Consider the following 25,612-nt stretch of genomic DNA (forward strand, 5'->3'; position numbering starts at 1 on the left):
GGATCAGAACTGTTGGAACCGGATTTGGACAGGCAGAGCAGACTCAAAAATAAAAAAAACACGACAATAAAAAAATAAAATAAACGACGATTATTTCCCACACGGCGTGACCTTGTGTTAAAAGAGAAGGGGCGGGGAACTTTATTTACTCCTCCCTGTTGCTTCAGGCGCGGATGCCACATTACATTTCTCCATGGATAACACGTATCAGCTGTCAGTTCCGCAATGGTGGGCATTGGAAAAAATGCTTTGTTCCCCCCTATCTGGACCCAGAAACGACCTATCGCAGCAGTGACAGAGCCACTCTGTCATTTTTATTGCGTATCTCTGCGGCCTCCCTTCACAAACGAACGTCGTCGGCAGCGGAGGGAGGAGCCAAACCTTTCGCGTCACCGTTGCCTCTTCCCCGCCCCCTTCCTGACTCAGCGCTCAACCTGGTGTGGTGGGGGAGGGGCGCCGCGGCGCTGCTCGTTCTTGCGGGGAGGGGGCGGGGGACGAAGGCGGCTCTTTCTACCTCAGGCGAGCTGCCTCGTCCGCGAGGAGGAGGAGGCGGGTCTCCTGGGCGCCTCGGGAGGGGCTGGAAAAACCCTTTTCAAGTGAATGAGCTAAGGGGCAGCGCAGGTGTCCTCCTGGCTATGGCGCCGTCGACGGGTTGTAGATAAAACCCGCTCGCCTCCCTTCCCTTCATGGCTGCCCTGGTGTTCTGCAATGCTTGCTTCCAGAAGCCCCAAAGAGCCGCCCAAAAGTTCTGCCTGACCAACTGCGGCCATGTTGTCTGTGAGCAGTGCCTCCGGAAAGGTAGCCTCCCTATTCTACAAATAGCTACTTTTGCAAGAACATACACGAACTGAGGGAGTCTTGCCTCTTAGGACAGGTGTGCTGAGCCTTTGGCCCTCCAGGTGTTGCTGGACTACAGCACCCATCAGCCTCAGCAAGCATAGCCAACAGCCAGGGATGATGGGAGTTGTAGTTCAACAAAACATGGAAGTTCCCCCCCCCCCAGCTGCTCTAAAGGAATATTATGTTAAGGAACCTCAAGTGATAGGTCAAAGGCAGAAGCTCAGTATGAACCCAAGTCTACTTTTTAATTCTCAAGGCAGTTCATGGCACAGGGTACTGGCAGTTATTGGAGGGGGGGGGGTCCTTCATAAAAATTGGACCTACAAACTCGCCCTGAAGTACTGTAGCTGCAGCAATGCAAACTGTGGCATATGCCATTCTCAATCTCAGGCATCCTCACTTCTAACCTTAAAATGTCTCCTTTTTGTGTCAACAAGCTTGTCCGTTGTGTCCAATAGTATTAAGCTTTTAAGATGAGCTTTTAATTTAGATTTAAGCTTTTAATTATTGTTCTGTATTGTATTTTATCTCATCGTGAATTTTGTTGTATACCACCCTCAGATTTTGCATGAGAGGTTAATCTATAAATAATTTTATACTGTAAATAAATGTATCTGATCAGTGGGTAGAGTTGCAAGGCCTTAACAACCTCCATCTCAACTCTGTACTCTGAGAAACAAATATACTGTTGTTTCTTTCCTGTGGCTGAAAAGTCATGAAGATATTGCTTAGGGGCACCAGTTATTACAATAACCATTATTTACTTATCCCACTCAATTTTTAGCATTAGCACATACAAAATAAATTAAAACCATTTTATTTATGTGCATCTGTCACATTTTAAGAGTAACACCAGCATTCTCCGTATTTTAAGTCAGGCGGATTTCAGTGGGAGTATTGCAACATCTAGACTTAAAATACAATCATCCTGTACATGTCTACTCAAAAGTAACTTCCAATGGTGCTTACTCCCCGCTAAATAGTTATAGACTGCAGCCTTAACATCCTGGCTTGAATCCTGAATTCTCCACTTGTAATGCAAAAGCATCCATTCTGCAGAATTCTGCTCACAGGATGTCTTGCTGGCAAGTGAGGCGACTTTCAGCAGCAAAACCAACAAAAGTCTGGTAGCACCTTAAAGACTAATATATGTTATGCCTTAATAGATCTGTTTATCTTTAAGGTGCAATATATGTATGTATTTATTTATGTATGTATTCGTGTATTTATATTTTTAATTCATCAAAGGTTACAACACACATTTGCTAATCAAAATAACATTTACTATGCATTGATCTTTATTTTATAGGTAAAAAAGATGAGTGTGTGATTTGCAGAGCTCCTTGTCGTACAATAGTCCTTTCCAAAAAGGTACAGAAAAACAGTTGCTTGCAACTACAATGTTTGAGGATTTACAAATGCTTAGTAACATAAATATTTTTATTGTTATTTTAAAACTTAGTTATTTTGTCCTGCTGATTCCACTGGAACATAATCTTTTAAAAAGTGTATTTTGATTTTGATCCCAGACCAACTACCTAGTTCTGTAACTATTCTGTAACAATTTTTTATTATTTATATGACTTACCAGTTTCTGTAAATAATCTCTTAGTGGTTCACAAAAGAAACATGCAAAAAAAAAATGTACAGTGGAGTACTCAGGGTTGGTTGTAAAACCTTTGCTAGTGTAATTCCAATGCTGTGCTGGCACTGGGACCTAGAGCCTAGATTAGTATCGTGGTAGCACTTTGAGATTGCCCTTTATGTTCTGTGCTGTATGCAAGACTGAGTGTTTTTGTTTTGCAAAGTAGCTTATTTTTGTATACAGTGGTGTCTCGGGTTACAGACGCTTCAGGTTACAGACTCCGCTAACCCAGAAATAGTACCTCGGGTTAAGAACTTTGCTTCAGGATGAGAACAGAAATCACATGGCGGTGGCGCGGTGGCAATGGGAGGCCATTAGCTAAAGTGGTACCTCAGGTTAAGAACAGTTTCAGGTTAAGAACAGACCTCCAGAACAATTAAGTTCTTAACCCAAGGTACCATTGTATTTCAAAAAGATTGATATGCTTTGAATGTTTTTTGGTCATGTGTAATATGTTTCTCTGCAGGTGAATTCAAATATCCAGTTGCTGTTTATGGAAATAGATGGATTATGCAAAACATATTCCAAAGAAATCACACAAGTGAGTTGTTTGTTATCTATTGGAGTGATTTTTCATCAGGAGTATGCTAGAGATGATTTTCACCATCAAATTGTCACCAACCCAGAAGAAGAAATTCTTTAATGGATTTGGTATTGCCAATGAATATAGAGTACATCATATAGTTATTAGAAATTACTTATAATGTAATATTTTGTGCAATAAAATTGCATTTTGGTATAGAGCATAGGTGTGAGAACTTTAATTTAGCTTTAAGTGAAAAATTAGTATCTGAAGGTACCTGAAGAAGTGTGCATGCACACGAAAGCTCATACCAATAACAACTTAGTTGGTCTCTAAGGTGCTACTGGAAGGAATTTTTTTATTTTGTTTCGACTACAGCAGACCAACACGGCTACCTACCTGTAAATTAACACAGTTATTCTCATCTAAATAATTTTAGAGTATTTCATTTCTTACATTAATGGTTTGTTGCAAAATTTTAAATATTTTAATAAAAATGTAGTTAAGAACTTGAAATTATATATAATCCAGTAATTATGAAGTGGCCTTCATAATTTTATCCAGCAATTAAAATTTCTCTGGTGTTCCCTCAAGAACAATTCAAACTAGTTTGGAACTTGACCTTTAGACATGGGTGGTATATTATCAGATATCATGAAAAAGTATCCTAAAAGGATTTTTTAAATGGTTCTTAGGATAAAGGAGTGAACAGAAGGTTTCATACACACAAGGCACTTCCCCAAATAGGAGCAAAGGTACAGAAAAGAAAACTAGGTTTAACTGCATCCAGTATTTTGATCAAATTTACAGTTCTATGGTGTAACTTTCTTGCATAGAGACTTGTGTTGATTCATTTCCCTCCTGTATGGCGGTGTGTCTCTTTGTCTTGCTCCTCCTTTAATCTGAATCTCAAAGAAGTTCCTGACTAATTATAGCCTGCAGATGCCTTTGGTTTGTATTGCAGTACAAAGGCTTCAAAGAAACAATGGCCACTGTCCTTGATAGACAGGGTTTAATTATGACAAACTTTTCTAATTAAAAAGTGACATCTATCAACTTGTTTTTTCAGATGGGCAAAGCTGTGAGACAGCCAACAACTTAAACCCATAATCTCCAAACTAATACAAACAATATTTTTTAATCAGCTCACTTTCTTCTCAGTTCTTAATGTGCATGCACACACACAATATTCTCAATAGACACTTGAGTGCTGCCACATGTGGAGGCCTTGAGACGAGCAGTTCACTGAGTGATCTATTGTGAAGTATGAGAGGTTCTGTCCTTTAGCATTTTGAATGGCCAGACCAGGCCCAATGGTAAAATGGCATGGGAACATCATGCTGGATGCCATTGAAGAGTCGTTCTGCAACTTAAGTTTCTTGCTTGGAGAGAACAGAATAGTGGCCTTAGAGTGAACTGGCTCTGGAAAAGTATGCATACGTGCTGCTGTATTAAAAGAAAGGGTATGATAATTAGCATTAGGTATATAGTTTCTCATATTTTTTATTGTTGTTCATCTAGTTGTTCATCATGGCAACATAATTGAATGACATGTAATCCTATTTTTCTTCCTTTCTAGATTGCCCATTTCCAAGAAAAACACAGAAGACGGTTATTAGCAAACTACAAAGGAAAGGTATTGTTATATATATATATATATATATATATATATATATATATACCCCCTTTTCCCCCTGATGGGACTCAAAACAACTTACAGATAAAAACAAGAACTACTAAAAACATAGAAAAATAAATCATTAAAGTGCAATTGAACACTGATTAAAATGATATATATATATAAAATCTGTGTGAAACATGTCCACAATTACAATAAAAACAGCACGGCCCCAGCCCTTTCATTAAAAGCAGACAGTTCTCCAAAGCCTGTTGTTTCAAGATAGTCTTCACTTGCTAGCGGAAGGACAGCAAGGAGGGAGCCAGTCTAGCTTCCCTAGGGAAGGCAGTTCCAAAGTTTGGAAGCAGCCACCGAGAAGGCCCTCTCCCACATCCCTGCCAAGTGCGCCTGTGAGGGTGGTGGGACTGAGAGAAGGGCCTTCCTCAAAGGTACCTTGATTCTAGTTGATTTGAAATACTGAAGGGAAGTTAGAGGAAGTTATATTTATAGATTTATATTATACTACTAAAATGCAACAGATTGACTTACACATTTGTATTATTAATATTACATTACTGTATTGGCCTGAATATAAGCTGCACTCCCCCCCCCCACAAATTCTGCCTGTGCAGCTTATATTCGCAACCATATGCTGCTGGCAAAGCGGCACAGCTCCCCCCCAGAAGCAGCCCAGATATTGTCTTTGTTTTTTTCCCTCTTCAATTTTAAAGGTGCAGCTTATTTGTGGGTGCGGCTTATATTCGGGCCAGTACAGTACATGTCAAGAGGTGGGATAGGTGCAGTGGGTTCTTGTTTTAGAGTGATGATTGCCCAGTCCAGCCCTTTGTTTCATCTGCTAGTCAGAATGTTATGAGCAGCAAGCCACTTACTCTCAATCTCGTTAAAGACCATTGGACATTTGCAGTGGGTTGTGGATGACAACATAAATCATGAAGGTTAAATTACTGAAATACATTATTCTATACAGATTACAAAATTGGAAGGATATCTTAAGAAAGCAACACAACAAATGCAACATAAACAGCAAGTGCAACAGTAAGCAACATTTTAATTATTAGCCTGACCACTTAATTGTTGATAGTATGGGGTAAAGCTGTTTTGTGTACTTCTTGGAAAGTACTTCATTATAGAAAATATTACACTGTATTGGGTGGAACTTTGGTATGATACAACAGAAATAATGTATTCTTAAATGGAAAAGAAATGTATTAAATCCCATCAGCATTCAAATACAGTCTTATGAGAGTTTTATTTTTTGTGTGCAGTTTTCAAAATCATCTGCAAAATTGCTTCATTGGAATCCAGATAAGATATATATTTGTGATCTGATGGAATTGTTTGCTTATCATTGATAGCAACTTTAAAAGTTGCAATTCCATGTCGACTTAACTGTAAGCACCATTGAACCCAGCAGGCACACTTCTAAGTAGGCATGTAAAGGACTGTACTGTAAATCTCTAAAGGAATTATTAACCACTGAATTATTCATAAAGGTATTTGAAGAATGCAGTTATGCTTGTAGCCTGTTAGAAAAAGGACAAATGGCATGAGATCTTATATAGTTTCATATAAGATAGAAGTTCACTCCAAAAAAGCTTTAATAAGGTATAGTTTTACATAGAGATGCTGCAATATTCTGTTGTTTATAACTAAACAAATTACCGTATTTTTCGCTCTATAACACGCACCTGACCATAACACGCACATCGTTTTAGAGGAGGAAAACAAGGGAAAAAACATTCTGAATGAAACAGTGGATGTATCATTTTTGTGCTTCATGCTGTGGCCACAGACATGTGATCTGATGGTGAATTTGGGGTGACCCAATGCAAAAATCCTGAGAATCCCTGTGGATCCATGCTTTGTAACCACGTTTTTGCACCATTGCAGCCCCAGGCAACAGTGGGTGCATGATTTTTTGGGGGCAGGCTGTGGCCATGGACATGCTATGTGCTCTGATGGTGAATTTGGGCTGACCCAATGCAAAGATCCTGAGGATCCATGTGGATCCATGTTTTGTAACCACGTTTTTGCACCATTGCAGCCCCAGGCAACAGTGGGTGCGTGATTTTTGGGGGGCAGGCTGTAGCCATGGACATGCTATGTGATCTGATGGTGAATTTGGGCTGACCCAATGCAAAGATCCTGAGGATCCATGTGGATCCATGTTTTGTAACCACGTTTTTGCACCATTGCAGCCCCAGGCAACAGTGGGTGCGTGATTTTGGGGGGGCAGGCTGTAACCATGGACATGCTATGTGATCTGATGGTGAATTTGGGGGGACTGAATGCAAAGATCCTGAGGATCCATGTAGATCCATTCTTTTTAACCACGTTTTTGCACCATTGCAGCCCCAGGCAACAGTGGGTGCGTGATTTTTGGGGGGCAGGCTGTAGCCATGGACATGCTATGTGATCTGATGGTGAATTTGGGCTGACCCAATGCAAAGATCCTTAGGATCCATGTGGATCCATGCTTTTTAACGACATTTTTGCACCATTGCAGCCCCAGGCAACAGTGGGTGCGTGATTTTTAGGGGGCAGGCTGTAGCCATGGACATGCTATGTGATCTGATGGTGAATTTGGGCTGACCCAATGCAAAGATCCTTAGGATCCATGTGGATCCATGCTTTTTAACCACATTTTAAGTGGGGAGGGAAGGAAAAACACAGAAGGGACAAGGAGCAGGAGAGGGGTGTGCAGAGAAGCAGCTGGCTAAGAATGCAGGAGAGGGGTAGGGAGGAAAGGAAGGCAAAAGTTTTCCCTCACCTACCCACCCAAGCCAGCTAGCTCGTGCGCTCTCTCTCTCTCTTCCCTCCTGCATGTTTTCAGCTTTCCCCTCTGCTTGCCTGGAGGGGAGGGGCTTTCCCTGCTCTTTGTTCCGTTTGAGCAAACACAGCAAGGAAACAGGTGGGTGGGCAGTAAGACCCTGAGGCAGAATGCTGGAAAGCAGCCGCTTCCTCTTTTCAAGTTTCCCTTCTAGGAGACGCGCGGTTTGATTTTTGCCTGCTTTTTTTTGCCTCCCCTTGCACTATTTGGCTCCAGGGACCACACATTCGCTCAATAACACGCACAGACATTTCCCCTTCCTTTTTAGGAGAAAAAATCTGCGTGTTATAGAAGGAAAAATACGGTAAATATAACATGGCAAGCTTAGTGGTTTAAAAAATCTTTAATGGTGTTTTATTTTAACATTTAACAGCTTTCAATCTCAAATCAGTAGGTCTTCACCAATGGAAACAGATTATGTGCCGTCTTCAGTGAGGAAAGTAAGTGTCCTTCTCTTTTCTGTGTCAAATTAGGTGTAATTAGGAATCTTCCACTCTAATTCCCAGATAGATAAAGTGATGTGTCAGCAGGGAGAGTGGCTTCAATATGAGGGGATACTCAATTTAGGCAATAGCAACGTATGGGTTTGTGCTTGGGGTAACACTGTGGAATAGGTTTTCTCTGTGTGGGTCTCTTTACATTACCTTGCATATTCCAATCTTCTTTTCCTGATCCCATTTGCACTTGGATTGTGAACATTCAGAAGGGGCTTGTCACCTTAGTAGCAGTGAGAAACAAGAGTTACATTGAGACTGTAAATGAGCTTTGTAATTGCTCTTCTTCTGGAGGGTTTAAAACCCTTGCCTTCCATTCTGTCTTCTGTTCTGCTGGCTAATTGTTTTGCTTAGTGCTGTTTATTCCATTTATTGTTTTTGCAATTTTTTATTGCAATTTTTTATTTTATTTGTTTTACTTTTTTGCACGATAGCTTGAGCCTTTTGGAAGCTGCTTAACAGATTCTTTTAGTAAATACAGAATAGGTTAATAAAGCAGTTTATTGAATTAAAGTAGTACAAGTTAATAATACCTCTCCTTGTCAAGAAACAATCAAATTACTGGCAAGCTAAAATGTCCATGATACAGCAGCAGTTTTTTTAAAAAAAACTGAAATTATATATTTTCTATGTTTTCACATATTATACTGTCAATTTTTCTGAATACATCTAGACCGAAACAGCTGCTGGACCAACCAGGATATCATTGATAAGCCCACCTCAGAATGGGCATATGGGTAAGAAGATATCATGACCAATTTTAAAAAGCTGAGTAGGAATAGGTATAATTTAGCTTGCACCCTGATAATGGTTTTATTTATGCACACCTACCACTACTTGCTACCCTTGAGAATGGGACAAGGTAGAAGGTAGCTGAGATGATATTTTAAACTCTCAAATATTCCTTGAGGGTTTTCAGGAATTCAGACTGAATACTTGAAGGAGCCAATTCCTTTTAGAGAATCATGCAAAAATTTGTTCACCCAGCTCTAGAATAAATGTCTAACAACCCTACATTCTGTTCAAAGGGTAGCTTGGCTAGTCTGCTCAATACTTAGGTAAACTTTATACCATATATGTCAGCCTTTAGATACTAAGATTCATACAGGTGAAAAGTTTTCAGACTTTTCTAATAAATATAGTGCTTTGGACTACGTAGATTTCAGTTTCTAATTGTTGTGGAAGAAGCACTGTTCTCATTTTCATCATATGTAGAAGTATTTTAACAAATTTGATCCATCAGTATATAAGTGAGGTCCAGAGGAACATATATAGATAGTTAGGAAGATAATAAAAAACCAAATTACAGAAAAATAATATAGTAGATCATGTTTGTTTGTTTTTTAATGTTATCATTGGATTTGTAACTTTTTACAAAACCATGGCCCATTTATAATGGTAAAAACATTGCTGAAAGTTTAACTGTCAATCATCTTGCTGGCTTCAAACGTAGTAGATAATTTCGAGTAATCCAAAGGATACATTGACATTTCACTTTTTCAAGAGGTATACAGTGGTACTTCGGGTTAAGTACTTAATTTGTTCCGGAGGTCCGTTCTTAACCTGAAACTGTTCTTAACCTGAAGCACCACTTTAGCCAATGGGGCCTGCTGCTGCTGCTGCGCCGCCAGAGCACGATTTCTGTTCTCATCCTGAAGCAAAGTTCTTAACCCAAGGTAATATTTCTGGGTTAGTGGAGTCTGTAACCTGAAGCGTATGTAACCTGAAGCATATCCACTGTATTAAATTTATGCATTTCTGTATATGTGCTTTCAAAATAATGTAGAAGGCCATCTAAATTCTTTCATGTTCTAATATATTCAGGAATGTTGTTTACAGGTAGTGTTACATGGAGAGGTTCTCAATTGTCTGGAATGACTTCTTCTCAAAACAGTTCATCAGGCTCTGTAAGGTAACAAACCAATTTAGCAGTAAGAGTCAACTTTTGAAACGCAAGGGGCGTGTTTTTCCACCTTGGGCTGCAAGCCATACCCCTTTATGCAGGACTGTGCATCCCTCCACTCAATTTTGCCAGCCAGTTGCGCAAGCCTCTCCCTTCTGCCTGCCCACAGTATCCACATCAAGAGAGCCTGGTGGTTGGCCCAAAAATGGGGTGTTCCGAGGACAGGGTGGGGGCAGGGTGTCACCTGCCCAGGACCACAAGTTACTCTCACAGTCAATCCTGGCTGGCATAGGGCCTGATATTGGCCCTGTTGCTTTACCAGCCTGAAGCTGGCCCAGGGATCAGACCCAATCTGTCTGCCACTCACTCGTCTGTGAGTGGCCAGGCTGTGGGTGCATCAATAGCTGTGCAAAGCAGTGGTGAACAACTTGGATTGAAGATTTATTTATTTATTTAACACCTTTCCTCATAAGATCTCAGGGCGGTTCACATCTAGGAATTTTGTTTCTCCAAAGAAAAAAGTTATTATTCAAATTGGCTTCCGTTTTCAAATATATCCTGCTTGAAATTTTTATTTGTGAATTTTTTATTTATTGTGTTAAATATTAATAAAATGTTTACTTTGTTGAAAACGAAGTCCTAATCTTTATATCTCCATTCTTTTTTATTCTGACAGAATAAAACTTCCAAGAATACATTCACCAAATATGTGGAATGTACCTTGGTAATTTTTTTCTCTTGAGGGGTATCTCCTAACAGTACAGTACAACCTCTACTTAAAATCATAATTCGTTCCGGAGGCCTGTCGGCTGGGCGAAACCAGACACTAGTAGAGGTGTCATTGTGCACATGCGCATTTGGCGACAACATGCTTCTGCACATGTGTAGAGGAGGCAGCCGCTTGTGCGCACACACAGATGGCAGAAGTCGCTTCCACACATGCACGAATCGCGGCAAACCCGGTGTTTACTTCCGGGTTTGCCACAGTCGCAACTTAGAACGTCTGTGAGGCGGATGTAATTTATCACTTTTTTTGTTTTGTCATTTCCATAATATACAAAGTTTACTAAATGTTTAACGGTCTATAAATGTAGCAAATAAATAATAAAAGCCATGCCTCTTGCTAAACAAAAATGTACATCCTGCTAGAATTGATTATATAAGAGGCCTACCTTTCTCAATATGAGATATAGACACTGTCTTGTCCTTCTACTTTTTAGGTCATTGTCCTTAAGAATGCCAAATAGGGAGACTTCTTATATGTCACCATTCGTATCAACACAAAATAATAGAGATCAAACGCCAGATGGATTTGGACAAAGAACTATGCAGCATTATCGATGCACACCAACACCTTCACTCTCATCAGTGACAAGACATCCGATCAGCCTTCCCAATCTTTTACAAAGGCAGAATTTAGGTAAGCAAGGTTAGTGAGTGACAGAAATGACCATATCAAAAATTAAATTTATATTTAGTGTAAAGTGCACTGTACAGTGGTACCTTGGGTTAAGAACTTAATTCGTTCTGGAGGTCCGTTCTTAACCTGAGGTACCACTTTAGCTAATGGGGCCTCCCGCTTCCGCCACACTACCACCGCATGATTTCTGTTCTCATCCTGAAGCAAAGTTCTTAACCCGAGGTACTATTTCTGGGTTAGCGGAGTCTGTAACCTGAAGCATCTGTAACCTGAGGTACCACTGTATTGATTTGTTGGGGCAGTAATACCACTGTGTGAGCCTGGCAAGCAATTGCCTTCTGAAAATAATACAAGCTAGGCTATCATCCTGTGGTCCCTGGAGTGGTGTTCTATCCTTTGGGCAGAGGCCCATGGGCAGAGGAGAAGGTCCATCCTGGCAAACCTCCTTGTGGCAAGTGCAACAGCAAAAAAGGGGGATACCATGGGTGGATTAGGAGGAGGCTTTTCTAGATCCCCTGACATACAAATAGACCCTGAATAGGGAAGGGAAACACAATAGCCTTGGAGCCAGAGTACTTATTTTTATTCCAATCAATCAATTTAGTTCAACAATTTATATATAGTGGTACCTCGGGTTATATACGCTTCAGGTATATTTGGAGAAATATTCTATGATGTCAAAATTATATCTGGCATTGGCCACATGCAGAATTGCTGCTACTAAAATGTGAACCTTCCTTATTTTTAGGTTGAAAGCGAGTTTTTAAGAATTTGTGGCTCAATATTATTTCTTCCATTTTCAGTTTATTTAATTGCTATTGTGATAATTAATGTGTATGAATAATGCATTTAATTTTGGGTAATGAAATTTATTCTAGTTTTAAATCTCTCCTTTTATAGGTTCCACTAGTCTTCCAGGGCATTCATTACACCTGCAAACGCCGTTCAACAGAGAACTCATCCGCTGAATATTTTAAAATGTATATAAAAATATATATAAAGATTCATACCACTGTACAGTATCTGGTTTGATTAAAAAGTTAATTTTTTTGTCATTGCTTTTTATTGTGCTATTCTTTCGGAGAAAACAAAATAATACAAGCTAGGCTATCATCCTGTGGTCCCTGAAATGGGGGCAACCTAGAGTCCAAAAGATAGAACACCGCTCCCATTATTTTAATAATCAGAAGGTATGTTCACACATCATACTAAGTCAGGCTTGCTGGTTTGTTGATCAGGCTTGAACAGTATGCTGATGCTTGTTCGCTCCTGCTTTGCTTGCACCCCTGGTAAAAGTGGAGAAACAAAGCAGAAAACCTCCATTAAACTGGATGTGTCTGGCCAGGCTCATTCAGACCTCACCTTTCAGGATACAAGTCCTTATAAGGCAGCTTAGAGGTAAGAAAGATACATGAATGAAACCACATTAAAATATAGCAATGCATCAGGATCCTTCTTCTAAGGGCTTTGACCACCAGCTGCCCTGTGGAAAAGGGTTAAAGATTAGCTGGAATTGGCTCTGATGTCATCTTTGCCTACCCCCACCCCAATTCTTTGCTGGGATGTATTTTTTAAAATTTACAGTACTTCACAGCTCATTATTAGAACATTCTTTTTTGAGTGGACCTGTTAAGCTTTCCAGACTTTTAATGTTGGTGGCACACTTTTTAGACATGCATCATTTCGCGACACAGTAATTCAGTTTTACTAGCAAACCAGAAATTAAACTAATCCCTTTCCAGCCCTGGGAGGGTTTGTGTGACACATCTGCACACTGCAACCGACACACTAATGTATCACGTCACACTAATGTATCACAACACGCAGCTTGGAAAGCTCTGGGCTAGTCTAATTGTCAGCAATTGTGAATATTGTAGTTACCGGTAATTCACATTTGTTCACCCAGGATAAAAAAGAATATGTGTTAATTTGGACATGGCTATCAAATTAAAATACAAGATCTCCATCTGAATTTACTTGCAGATTAGAATGTTTGTCCTAAAAGGGGTAGGGGGGTAACAAAACCTTTAAAAGATTAACCTGACAATGAAAATGCAGAACTGGCCAGTTTCAGGGGCAGTTTGGTTTCATTGGGGAAATCTTAGTGACCTGCTATTTGTTAATCCTCTGTTACATTAAAGCTTGTTGATACGCTGAGAACTTTAGCTGTAAAGCAAACATGTTTTTTTAAGTGACTGGATGCTGTTATGGCCTCGCCAGTTTGATACATATACCTTCAGACTTCTCCTTTTGCAAAAGCAATTTAACACTGCAAAGTATGCAGACTTGTTACCATCATAAAAGTTTGTGAACACACATTACAACCCTGTGTCTACTTAGAAGTAAGTAATAATGAATTTACTCTGAGGCATTCCTTTACCTGGGAGTACCGTAAATCACATTGAGCCCAAGTATATTTCTGGGAGTCATATATACTGTATGTAGGAAGCAGTGTAGGAATTTTTTATCTGTACTTACCAAAGTTCTGAGAGGCAGGGGTTTAGATATTTTGTATTAAGAAATCCTAAATGTCTGAACAAACATTTAGTTTTATCCTATCTAGAAAGTAAAATAAAGCAGCCACGTCTAATCAGGAGTGCTCTGATGGTGTTTCCTGCTTGGCAGGGGGTTGGACTCGATGGCCCTTGTGGTCTCTTCCAACTCTATGATTCTATGAATTTACCCTGTTCAGTAAAATGCCCCTCAAATCTGGGCCTGTTTAATTCCATCAGTTTTGAACGTGAGTAAAGTGCTGCAGGATTGGCAAACACATTTTATGAAGGAATAATAGCTATTAAAGACTAATTTAACTTCTCCAAATCTTCCATGCCCCATCCATAAAAAGAAGTATTTAATTTACTTTTTATTTTTATTTTTATTTTTTACAAACGGGAGCCTATGGGTGGAATTCAACATTGCACTAAGGTTGCATCAATGCAAGTAGTTCTGCCTGGCAGACAGAACAATCTCCCTGCCCCTCCGGTGTGTTTGTGCAGATCTTGTCCTCCAAAACTGACTTTCCAGCACAATCAATGTGCATAGCACAGCCCAAAACAGTGAGCAAAGCTCTTGCATTAATGTAAGCAGCTCTGCTGCCGCCTAAAGCATTGGCCATTGTCCATATGGATCATTCCTGACAATAAGGCAACAACAGTTAACACAAAATTATGGGTGGCGTTACTGGCACACTATGGCTGTAATCCTAAACACACTTAACAGTTATTTCTTTAGTAGGATATATAGCTTCCCACCCCTGCAATATACTTCCCAGAGTGGTTAATAATAATAATAATAATAATATTTTTTATTTATACCCCGCCCTCCCCAGCCAAGGCCGGGCTCAGAGCGGCTTACAAACAATAATAAAAACAAGAAGAATGATTACAACTTAAAAACAAAAATAAAATACAACATTAAAATAATGGAACATTAAAATATTAAAATGTAGCCTCATCGCAGGAGGAGAAGGAAAAGAAAGAAAAAAGAGAGAGAGGGAGGGAGGGAGGGAGGGAGGGAGGGAATCAAATTGGCTCCAAGCCAAAGGCCAGGCGGAACAACTCTGTCTTACAGGCCCTGCGGAATAAAGGGTGCTTCCAGATTGATGTTTGGGTTCTCCTGGTGCATGCAAGTTTCTTTCAGTAACCAAAGGATGCCATTGGCAACAAAATAAGAGCCTGCATTCTCACCCCATCCCATATAATCAGAAATGAACCTTTCTGTGGGAATCCAATAAGTGGATATATGAATGCCAGAAACCTGTTTCATATCTTATACACTTTCAAATTCTAGAGCACATTCTTAAGCTCTATAATGCTTGTTTCACAGAGTTCCCAAAGAATACCAAAAGAAGAAAGGATGCACTCTGCTATAATTACATAAAGAGACAAGGAGCTACTTAATGGAATGGTTTCAGGCTGCTTTTCTCCTCCTACAGGGCCTCGGGTGTTGCAATGTCATTTCCAAGTGATTTTTCCCCTGAGAAAGCACCCAGCTCAGCCAATATTGTGTAATTCATATTTTCATAAAATGGGACTGTTCCAAGTCAGAGGCTCAATTGGGTACATAGTGTACAAGTTCCTGTGATTCAGAATTGCTAGGTCCTCCAATATATCGTTATAGTGCAACTACTGGTTATGCAGAACCAAGTCTGTCTCTTGAAAGGGAATGTGACAAGACCGAGGCAGCCTACAAGAGTAAAGCATGGCCAAGAAAAAGCCGCGTTTTGTGGAAAATATAGACAATATTTTAGCTACAACTCAAACTAAGGAGAATGAGGAGCTGCTGTTTACATTCAGAGGAGTGCTGTATCCAAAACGCCTTTGTAGTCTTGAGACCTTTGAAGCAGTGGCAGCCATGGAAGCGAGAAAGGACGATAGGCTGATTGTTGCTTATCCAAAATGTGGTGAGTATCCAGCTTTTAATGGAATTAAAGAGGAATGGATTGGGTTACCAATTGCTAACTGATCACATACGACTCATATGTTTATTTCCCCCATGTAACCTGGATTTACAGTTTCCATGTTTTGTTGTGCTTTTCATAAACGGGGATTTTGAATGCAAAACCTGCAAACCTGAGCAGCTGACTCCACAATGAATAATAAGCTGCCGTGTGGAAGTGCCGTCAAATAAAGTTTGAACAAGGAAACCAGTGTTTATTTGATACCCAAAATGAACTGAAATGGGTCCCAGGTGAATACATTTTGGGGTGCCTGGATTCACTCTTTCCTCAGTGGCTGAGCACCCCACAACAGCCATGAGCAGCGACTCAAGGCCCTCTTTTACGTGGAGAGGAGATGTGTGCCTCATAAGTCCTTGGCTACAACCCATCCTCCATGTGGCTCAGTGAGGCCTCTGAAATGGAAAGTATAGTCTCTTCCAAAACTAGGCAGCACGTTACCAACAACAGGTAGGGAGGAGGCTGCGGCAAGGCTGGGCTGGGGCCAAGTGGGGAGGAAGCTGTCTCACATAAGAAGAGGGAATAAAAGACTGCAGTCTCCAGGGCCAGCCAAGGGGCTTGCATGGTGGCGACAGCCATTTAATCTGGATTTATCATTTCCATGTTTTGTTGTGCTTATCAGAAATGGTAAATGGGGATTTTGGATGCCGTTGAAAACCTGCATGCATGAGTACCTGCGTCCACAATGAATAAGCTGTCATTTGAAAGTACCTTCTGTTGCAATTTGACAAACAAACCTTGCATGGTGTCTATGGCTTTGTTGTGACACTTGGTGTGGTCTTGTGACCCTCTGGTTGAAAATCTGTGATTAAAGTTGACTGGCATACATGAACATAACTTTGCATTTGGTTGCGTAACTTAAGCTCCAGCAAACCATATATGTCTTAATTGCTTTTATGTTGTAGGTACTAACTGGATGCTCAAAATAGTAAATGACATGATAGCTGTGATTCCAAGTTACAAGGACTTACCACCACTAGAAAACTGCCCAATACTTGAATTTGGACCGCCCACAAAACTTCAGGTTGGCATGATTTCCAAGTTACTCTAGCAAATGATCAGTGCTTACATGTGCCACACAGAAGGCGGACACTTTACAGCTATTATATGTGATTGTGTAGCATACATAAGAGATAGAGTTAGATTTGTTGAACATTGAAGCCAATTTTCGATAAACACAGAAAATATACTTCATTTATATCAGCTTTTAATATATCTCTTTTCATTAAAAATCAATTTACAAATGGAAAGCAAAATAGAATATACGTGTCATCCTATGTTCCTCAGAGGACATAACCATTTACTTGATGGAGGTGCTTCTCAAAAACAGTGAATTATCCCTAATATCTGTACTTTTTGCATTTCATTTCCCCCTGACACCACTTTTTATAGCCACACCACTCAAGCCTGTTTACTGTAAATATAATTGCAACTCAGGATAACAATGTATCTGAATCTCATGCTAAAATCTGTTAGTTTTTAAGGTGTGATAGGGAAGTTTTTTTGGGGGGACGCGGGTGGTGCTGTGGTCTAAACCACAGAACCTAGGACTTGCCGATCAGAAGGTTGGCGGTTCGAATCCCCATGACGGGGTGAGCTCCCATTGCTCGGTCCCTGCTCCTGCCAACCTAGCAGTTTGAAAGCGTGTCAAAGTGCAAATAGATAAACAGGTACCGCTCTGGTGGGAAGGTAAACGGCGTTTCCGTGCGCTGCTCTGGTTTGCCAGAAGCAGCTTAGTCATGCTGGCCACATGACCTGGAAGCCACATGACCGGCCAATAAAGCGAGATGAGTGCCGCAACCCCAGAGTCGGCCACGACTGGACCTAATGGTCAGGGGTCCCTTTACCTTTTTAGGCAAGTTTTTAATGTTTGATGTTTTATTGTGTTTTCATTATTCTGTTGGGAGCCACCCAGTGTGGCTGGGGAAACCCAGCTAGATGGGTCGGGTATAAATAAATGATGATGATGAGTCATCATTTTTGCTGTGAAAGGCTAACTCGGCTATTCCACTGGGAATCCTTGCTACTAATATTCCTGTGCTTCCATGAAGAGGGGAGATGACTTTAATAAGTTTATGAGGTAAAATGGAGGTAGGAGTGAGTATTTAGAATCATAAAGGTAAAGGTAAAGGTACCCCTGCCCGTACGGGCCAGTCTTGACAGACTCTGGGGTTGTGCGCCCATCTCACTTAAGAGGCCAAGGGCCAGCGCTGTCCGGAGACACTTCCGGATCACGTGGCCAGCGTGACATCGCTGCTCTGGCGAGCCAGAGCTGCACACGGAAACGCCGTTTACCTTCCCGCTGGTAAGCGGTCCCTATTTATCTACTTGTACCCGGAGGTGCTTTCGAACTGCTAGGTTGGCAGGCGCTGGGACCGAGCAGCGGGAGCGCACCCCGCCGCAGGGATTCGAACCGCCGACCTTTCGATCGGCAAGTCCTAGGCGCTGAGGCTTTAACCCACAGCGCCACCTGCGTCATAGATTTGTATAATCATAGATTTGTATAATTGTAGCAGTAGTACTACTACTCCAAACCCTCTGTTTACTTTGTTGTTTTCTATTTTTATCATGTAACTCAAAGTACTAATCCCCCCCCCCATTATATGAATCAATAAAAAGGAGGAAATAACAACTTCCCTAGATCCTGAAATGACAACAACAGATCAACATTCCTTTAATTCTCATTCCAGGAGCTGGAAAAGCAGCCTTCTCCGCGTATTATTTCTACACATCTCCATTATGATAACATTCCCAAATCTTTTATTGAGAAAAAGGTGAAGGTAAGTGACTAGGCTCCTATGAGATATTGAAGGAGTCTCCTAAAACCTGTGTGAGAGGCTCTCTCCCAGAGCCCAGCAAGCAAGACTGAGAGCATAACAGCTCTCTGCCTTGCATGGGGGCCAATGGCCTGCTTGATGCTCCAGCCCTGGAAGGTTTGGGGTGTTTACACATTTCTGGGGTTCTGAGGTTCTGGGGTTGTTGTGGCTACACAAGATTTCAGGTTCACGTGCAATTCTCGGAACCTAACCCCTGTGCAAGTTGCTAGTCAACTGTAGTTCATATCACCGGATGACATAACTTGCTTTAAGCAACAAAATCTAATATCTCTTTCTTTCTTTTTAAATAGATGCTGGTCGTTTTCCGAAATCCCAAAGATGCTGCTGTATCCTATTACCATTTTTACAACAAAAACCCTGTTCTTCCAGATGTCGGTTCTTGGGATGATTTTTTTCCAAAGTTCATGAGTGGCGAAGGTATATCATATTAGAAGTTCTCACTTTCTGTATTTCTGAAACTTCCCACAAAGTATTTGTGCACAATGTCTTTTCAGATGAAAGGGAAACGAGTTTCAAATGAGCAGGGCTCTTGATTGCAAGAAAAAGCCCACAGTCGATGTTTCTTTTACTCAGATTTGCATCATCAATTGATAATGAGATTGTGTTGTTGTTATTATTATTATTATTTATTAGATTATATATTGCCCTTTGTCAGAAGGTTTTAGGGAGGTTCATATTTAATAAAAAACTGGAATCTTACAGTGGCACAGAGGACTATTGCCTACCACAAAGGAGGAACCCAGTTAAGCTGAAGGAGTTTTAGAGCTCAGACTGATTCCCCCCCCATGTTTCTAATTTCAGATTAGTCAGTGCTGAACATACTTATGCAGGATTTCCCCCATGACATCAGGACTTCTGCAGCAATCATGTCATTTGTTTTAAGAGCTTAACAAATGGCAAATTCTAAATAGTCACAACAGTGGTGTAGCGTGGGGGGTGCAGGGGGGCCCGGCCGCACCGGGCGCAACATCTGGGGGTTAGGGTTAGGGGGCACAAATCCACGGGTTAGGGACGCAAATCCATGGGTTAGGAGGTGCAAATTACTTGCCTTGCCCCGGGTGCTGACAACCCACGCTACGCCACTGAGTCACAACCACCTTTGTTTTTTGACCTGTCCATTTCAAGAGATACACGCACATTGGTCTTAAGAACTGGACAACTTAGAAATAATCAACCACCTCAGCAAGCAAAACTCTGGCTGCACTTGCCCTCTTCTGCATGTATAATATCCCTTTTCTTGAGACATTTTATACCAGCCCTTTAGTATAATAGGTATAGATGACCCTCATGTCCCTTTCCAATTCTACAATTGCATGGTTCAATCATAAGAATGAATATTATGTTCATTTATATGAGCAGCAACAGTTTTTAAAAGCCTTGCAGACAGGCCACATATGGTAAAAGACATTCCCCTCACCCTTCTTTCTATTCCCTTAGTGGCCTAGGCACCTATAGAAGTTCAGTGGCAGCATCTCTTTCATATGCAGAAGATTCCAAGTTTAATCCTCAGCACCTCCAGGTTCGCTTGTGGAAGAGCCCGTCCGAAACCCTGCCAGTTCACGGCCAGTCATAAATGCCAAAGTGAATTTAGGCCTCCTTTCAATTTCTGATGATTTGTGTACAGATTTTACATGTCATGAAAATAGCTCCAGTGTCGGGTTAAAGTGAATGAATGAAGTGCTGTACCTTGGTTCTCGAACAGAATCCATTCCAGAAGTCTGTTCGACTTCTGAAAACGTTCACAAACCAAAGAATGGCTTCCGATTGGCTGCAGGAGCTTCTTTCACTCAATCGGAAGCCGTGTTGGACGTTCGACTTACAAAAAATGTTCGCAAACCGGAACACTCACTTCCGGGTTTGCGGCGTTCGGGAGTCAAAACGTTCGAGTCACAAGGCGTTCGAGAACCAAGGTACAACTGTATTCTGATGTCATTCCCACCCCCACCCCCTCATGCTTTGAAATATGCTGTTTGCATTTTATTTCAGTTTGCTGGAAATCCTACTTTGACTATATCCTTGCTTGGGACAAACATGTGGATGAAGAAAATGTCATGATCATCACATATGAAGAGCTGAAAGAAGTGAGCATTCTTAGAAACTGAGATAATAATTTCACTTTTCTTCTGTTATGGCTGCTATTAAGTATGAGTATTTTGTTCTATATGTATATTTCTCTTTTGTTAGAAGGTTTGGATATTTAAATGTCTTAAAATATTTTTATAAAAAAATATGGCCCTGCACTTGATTAAATACTAAGCACACCACTACGCCAGAGTGATTAAGTTTTGTGGTGTAAACTCTTTTTGCATATTGATAGGCTTGCACTTAATTTATTTTTGGTTTTTTATAGTTTATTTGGGACTTTGAATAACTAAGTTTATTTTTTAATTAAAAGGAATATGGCTGATTGATTATATGACACACTGGAAATGGAAAAGATCGGTAGCAGATATTTGAAAAAAGAAATGCTTTTCAAGAATCTAAGTTACAGAAGTAAATAGAAAATTAAATGATGGTACCTTCGCTGTGGCGGGAGGCTGGTGGTGCTGTGGGTTAAACCACAGAGCCTAGGACTTGCCGATCAGATATAAAGGATTTGGGAATAACTGACTGTTAATTGGTGAAAGGAGGAAAAGTAAAATTACATTATATTAAGACAATTTACAGGACAAAAATTTTAAAAGAGGGAAAGGATTTGCTGAAATAGATAATCGACCTAGAATACAAAAAAGGGAGGTGTGAGGAGGTCAAGGAAACAAGCTAATGAAAGAATAGAAAGGAGATTTGATGCTTTTTCTTTTCTCTAATTTTGTTTTAGTTTAATGGTTGTTATTTTTCTGTCCCCCCCCTTTTTTTTATATTGTGGTGTGTTGCTTGGTTTTTGTTTAACGTGGTATGTTCATTTTTTCTTTTTGTAATTCTTGAAACTTTAATAAATATCAATTAAAAAAAAAAGGACTTGCCGATCAGAAGGTTAGCGGTTTGAATCCCCGCAACGGGGTGAGCTCCTGTTGTTTGGTCCCAGCTCCTGCCAACCTAGCAGTTCGAAAGAACGTCAAAGTGCAAGTAGATAAATAGGTACCACTCCAGCGGGAAGGTAAACGGCGTTTCCGTGCGCTGCTCTGGTTTGCTAGAAGCGGCTTAGTCATGCTGGCCACATGACCCGGAAGCTGTACGCCGGCTCCCTCGGCCAATAAAGCAAGATGAGCGCTGCAACCCCAGAGTCGGTCATGACTGGACCTAATGGTCAGGGGTCCCTTTACCTTTACCTTCGCTGTGACAATGTTTCTGTGTTTCCTTTCACACTGCACTTCTTTTGCTAATATCAGATGTACCTCTTTAGGAAGCTATAGCACATACATTTATGAATATATTTATTTAGATGTTTAGCCTGCCCAATTATTGAGTCTTAGGGCTCTACCTTTGTACCAAATATATTTATGAAATCATAACTAACTTTACTGTTATTTTCCAGAATCTTCACGAAGGAGTGAAGCGCATAGCTGAATTTTATGAGCTGCCTCTGTCTGATGAAATGATTAAGTCTGTTGCAGAGAGCTCTACGTTCCAAGCAATGAGCAGTAAATCTGAAGAAACACATGGTCGGTTTGCTCCTGTCCTTTTCAGGAAAGGTACTGCAGTACTGTATTGATTTTATGCCACTCGTTTGCTCTGAATTCTCTTTCTTCCAGTAACACAAGCGCCCTCTAGCGGTGCCATTTATGGGGGGGCGGCGGGACAACTAAACATTATATTTTGTCAATACAGTGGTACCTCGGGTTATATATGCTTCAAGTTACATACGGTTCAGGTTACAGATTCCACTAACCCAGAAATAGTACCTCGGGTTAAGAACTTTGCTTCAGGATGAGAACATAAATCATGTTCCGGCGGTGCGGCAGCAGCAGGAGGGCCCATTAGCTAATGTGGTGCTTCAGGTTAAGAACAGTTTTAGGTTAAGAACAGACCTCCGGAATGAATTAAGTACTTAACCCAAGGTACCACTGTATCTTGAAAATAGTTTTGCTCCATTTCCCTCTTCCTCACTCCCATCCCACATATAGAACCAAAGTTCAAAAACACTGAGAACCCCTATAAAGCCTCTGTAAGACCATTCTGCAATAATTAGAACAAGGAAGTCTTCTGGTCCAGAAGAGTTTGCACATGTCATATTTTAAATAGGCCAAATTAGTCTGCAAAAGTAGAAGTTACTTGTGCTGTGACATCACAGTTTTCTGCATTCTCTCCTATAAATAAATAAATAATAATAATAATAATAATAATAATAATTTATACCCTGCCCATCTGGCTGTGTTTTCCCAGCCACTCTGGGCAGCTTTCCACAAAACACTAAAATATAATAACCTATTAAACATTAAAAGCTTCCAACTATGTATAGTACGAGGCATAAAAACCATGAGTCCAGGGCAGCTCATGTTTTATTGTGTCAATAATCAAACAAGACAACTAAAACTGTGAATAGTGGTCTAAGTGATCAGGGAGTTGGGGATCTTACTGAACTTGAAAGGTTCTAGGTGGACAAGCACAGGACTGCACAGTGGGATAGATGCAATTCAGTGGGGCTTATTTCCAAGTAGGTTGGGATAGAAATAATGCCTAAGTGTTATGACTGTAAACAGATTAGCCACAGTAGAGTTTGCACATGCCATGTTTTAAATAGGCCAAATCAGCTGTTTATAACAAAGCAGCTTCTGCAAAAGTGGAAGTTACCTGTGCCATGACATCACAGTTTTCTGCATTGTCTCCTGCCAATAATTGCCAGTTATGTGGAATAAGAAGCATAAAAGCCATGAGCCGAGGGCAGCAAATAATGAAACAGTACAGTTAAGAAATTAAAAAGCAGTTTAAAACAACTTAAAACAGTTTTTAAAAAATTCTAAGCACAGTGGACTGCACTCCACGATCTGCATCCGGTTCAGGAATGTGTGACGTTTGCCAGTATTAAAAATGTTAGCACTTGGGTGAGGCTTGGAAATTACAATATTTGGGTCAAGGAACACAGAACAAAGCAGATCCAGGGATGGAACTGGAGCCAGTGGCATAGCATGGGGGGCCCATAGAGGCAGTTGCCCTGGATACAAAATTCTTAGGAGCCCCAAATTTCCACTTTTCACTCATCTGAGCTCTTGAAGCTGCTGAACCGCAGCTGCACCTCAGAGAGAGAAGCCACTCACCATCCTCCTTCCCTGGTGTGCCCCCCGCCCCCGCCATTCCCCTACAGCCCCAGGAACCTGATTCTGCCTCAGAACTGAAGCTGTGTGGCAGCGGCAGCACCTGCATGGTGTTTAAGGTGGCATGGAAGGAATCCCCTTTTTTAAACTTCCTCTTCTCTTCTCGCACCCCTTGTAGAGGCAGGTCACCACTCACCCCCAACACCTCTCCCCCCCCCCCACTCTCTGGCCATCCCTCTGCACCGCAGCTAAAAAAAGCCCCTCTGCGCTTTTGCCAGTGAAGCACCACAACTCCAGAACTTTGTGTGCCCCCTTAAGAGAGCCTAGTTCACTTAATAAACCCGCCCACATATTGAGGGATGTGTGGGGTATGCTGCTGCCTTGTCCCAGGTGCTAGTAATCCATAGTACACCATTGGCTGGAGCTCAGAACCAAAGGGCTGGGTGGCTTGGGGCAGCTCCAGGCAGGGAGATGGTTACAAAACTGTAACTTGTAACAAAGAGTAACAAGGTTAACCAAGGTGAGGAAACTGGTCTTTCCAACTAACCTAAAGGAGAAATATTAAACTGCCAACACCCAATCTAATACACCCCTTAGCCTTTGCTTCTCTCAAAGATATTCCGCAAGGCAGCTGAGGTTTAGGATCAGAGTTTTCTCCTAGATGGGCTACCTTCCCAGGTTGACAAACCCAATCTGCCTCTCACTTCCTTCTACAGCACATGCAGAAACCGCCACCTTGACCATTGGACCCACTGTTGGTCGCATCTGCTTATAGTTGTTTCTGTCACTCGCTGTTGACATCTCCAGATAGCCCCAATCTGATGCATGTTAGTAATGTCTTTCCTTGGTTACACCCAAGCAAGTGTGCCTGGGGTTGCAGGATGAGACAGATGACAATACATTCACCACAGTGTGGTGTAGTGGTTAAGAGCGGTAGATTCGTAATCTGGGGAACCGGGTTCGCGTCTCCGCTCTTCCACATGCAGCTGCTGGGTGACCTTGGGCCAGTCACACTTCTTTGAAGTCTCTCAGCCCCACTCACCTCACAGAGTGTTTGTTGTGGGGGAGGAAGGGAAAGGAGAATGTTAGCCGCTTTGAGACTCCTTCGGGTAGTGATAAAGCGGGATATCAAATCCAAACTCTTCTTCTTCTCTTCTACTTATTTCAACATTCAGAAACCATAAATCTGTTATCTAAATCTCTATACAGGAAGGCATAAAGAGTGAGATTCATTTTTCATTGTTTCTTTATAGGTGCTGTGGGTGACTGGAAGACTTTGTTCACTGAAGCTCAGAGCCAGGAAATGGATGCAAAATTTGAAGAGTGCTTAGCAGGAACTAAACTGGGTGCAAAGCTAAAATATGACCAATATTGTAAATTTTAAAACCTTGGATTTGGAGGTTATTATCTGAAGCCTTTCAGTTAAGAATAAAATAATGTTTAAGTGCTAGATACATTTATGCACGGGGAAAAAATGTTCTCAGTCTTTTTTGCTTTCAGGTCATGTACTCAAATTATAACATACTAAATGGGAAGAACATGAAGATGTGCTATGAAATAATTTTGCGGCAGTGATCTCTTCTATTCTTTAATGACTATGTCCTATTTCATATCCTATTCTTCTCACTCCTATTGTGGAGCCAAAACCCACTGACCCATTTTGATGTACAATTCTGCTGAATTAGTTGAAACTGCTTTGGCCCTTTTCATATTTGCAGTGCTCACAGTCAGTGGCAGAGCTTCATGCTTTGGCACCGGGGGACGGAGAGCAGGCGGGGCGGGGCTGGCGAGCATCCTGGGGGCGGGGCACGCCGCCTGCAGGGCCTTGGTGCC

The 25,612-nt window shown here is 41.1% G+C and overlaps 2 protein-coding genes across 6 annotated transcripts; both read left to right on the forward strand.

Moving 5' to 3' along the window:
• The first annotated feature begins 401 nt into the window (after positions 1 to 401).
• On the forward strand, positions 402 to 12,349 carry RNF212 (ring finger protein 212). 5 transcript variants are annotated; one of them, XM_079969574.1, is made up of 10 exons: positions 402 to 798; positions 2,150 to 2,211; positions 2,952 to 3,026; positions 4,588 to 4,644; positions 5,615 to 5,682; positions 7,869 to 7,917; positions 8,645 to 8,708; positions 9,811 to 9,883; positions 11,095 to 11,303; positions 12,195 to 12,349. In XM_079969574.1, the coding sequence occupies exons 1-10, from the start codon at positions 687 to 689 to the stop codon at positions 12,260 to 12,262; spliced, it is 837 nt and encodes a 278-aa protein (XP_079825700.1). In that variant the 5' UTR covers positions 402 to 686; the 3' UTR covers positions 12,263 to 12,349. The 5 variants fall into 5 exon arrangements, with proteins under 5 accessions (XP_079825700.1, XP_079825701.1, XP_079825698.1 ...); XM_079969575.1 differs by having other exon boundaries at positions 7,872 to 7,917; XM_079969572.1 differs by having other exon boundaries at positions 404 to 798; positions 7,851 to 7,917.
• A 3,046-nt stretch (positions 12,350 to 15,395) lies between these two features.
• On the forward strand, positions 15,396 to 25,276 carry LOC307212341 (sulfotransferase 6B1-like). Its single transcript, XM_079969562.1, has 7 exons — positions 15,396 to 15,696; positions 16,656 to 16,774; positions 18,441 to 18,530; positions 18,878 to 19,004; positions 20,574 to 20,668; positions 22,063 to 22,219; positions 25,033 to 25,276. The coding sequence occupies exons 1-7, from the start codon at positions 15,495 to 15,497 to the stop codon at positions 25,161 to 25,163; spliced, it is 921 nt and encodes a 306-aa protein (XP_079825688.1). The 5' UTR covers positions 15,396 to 15,494; the 3' UTR covers positions 25,164 to 25,276.
• The last annotated feature ends 336 nt before the right edge of the window (positions 25,277 to 25,612 follow it).

This window comes from Podarcis cretensis, assembly GCF_951804945.1.
Source record: "Podarcis cretensis genome assembly, chromosome: 3".
NCBI classification, from domain to species: domain Eukaryota; kingdom Metazoa; phylum Chordata; class Lepidosauria; order Squamata; family Lacertidae; genus Podarcis; species Podarcis cretensis.

Bases quoted from the DNA above. Each gene is read 5' to 3' on its own strand.
- LOC307212341 (XM_079969562.1), top strand. From the start codon at position 15,495: ATGGCCAAGAAAAAGCCGCGTTTTGTGGAAAATATAGACAATATTTTA. The intron at 16,775-18,440 runs GTTGGCATGATT...TTCTCATTCCAG, and splicing joins GACCGCCCACAAAACTTCAG to GAGCTGGAAAAGCAGCCTTC. The intron at 19,005-20,573 runs GTATATCATATT...ATTTTATTTCAG, and splicing joins AAAGTTCATGAGTGGCGAAG to TTTGCTGGAAATCCTACTTT.
- RNF212 (XM_079969571.1), top strand. From the start codon at position 687: ATGGCTGCCCTGGTGTTCTGCAATGCTTGCTTCCAGAAGCCCCAAAGA. The intron at 4,645-5,614 runs GTATTGTTATAT...TATTCTATACAG, and splicing joins TAGCAAACTACAAAGGAAAG to ATTACAAAATTGGAAGGATA. The intron at 8,709-9,810 runs GTAAGAAGATAT...TGTTGTTTACAG, and splicing joins ACCTCAGAATGGGCATATGG to GTAGTGTTACATGGAGAGGT.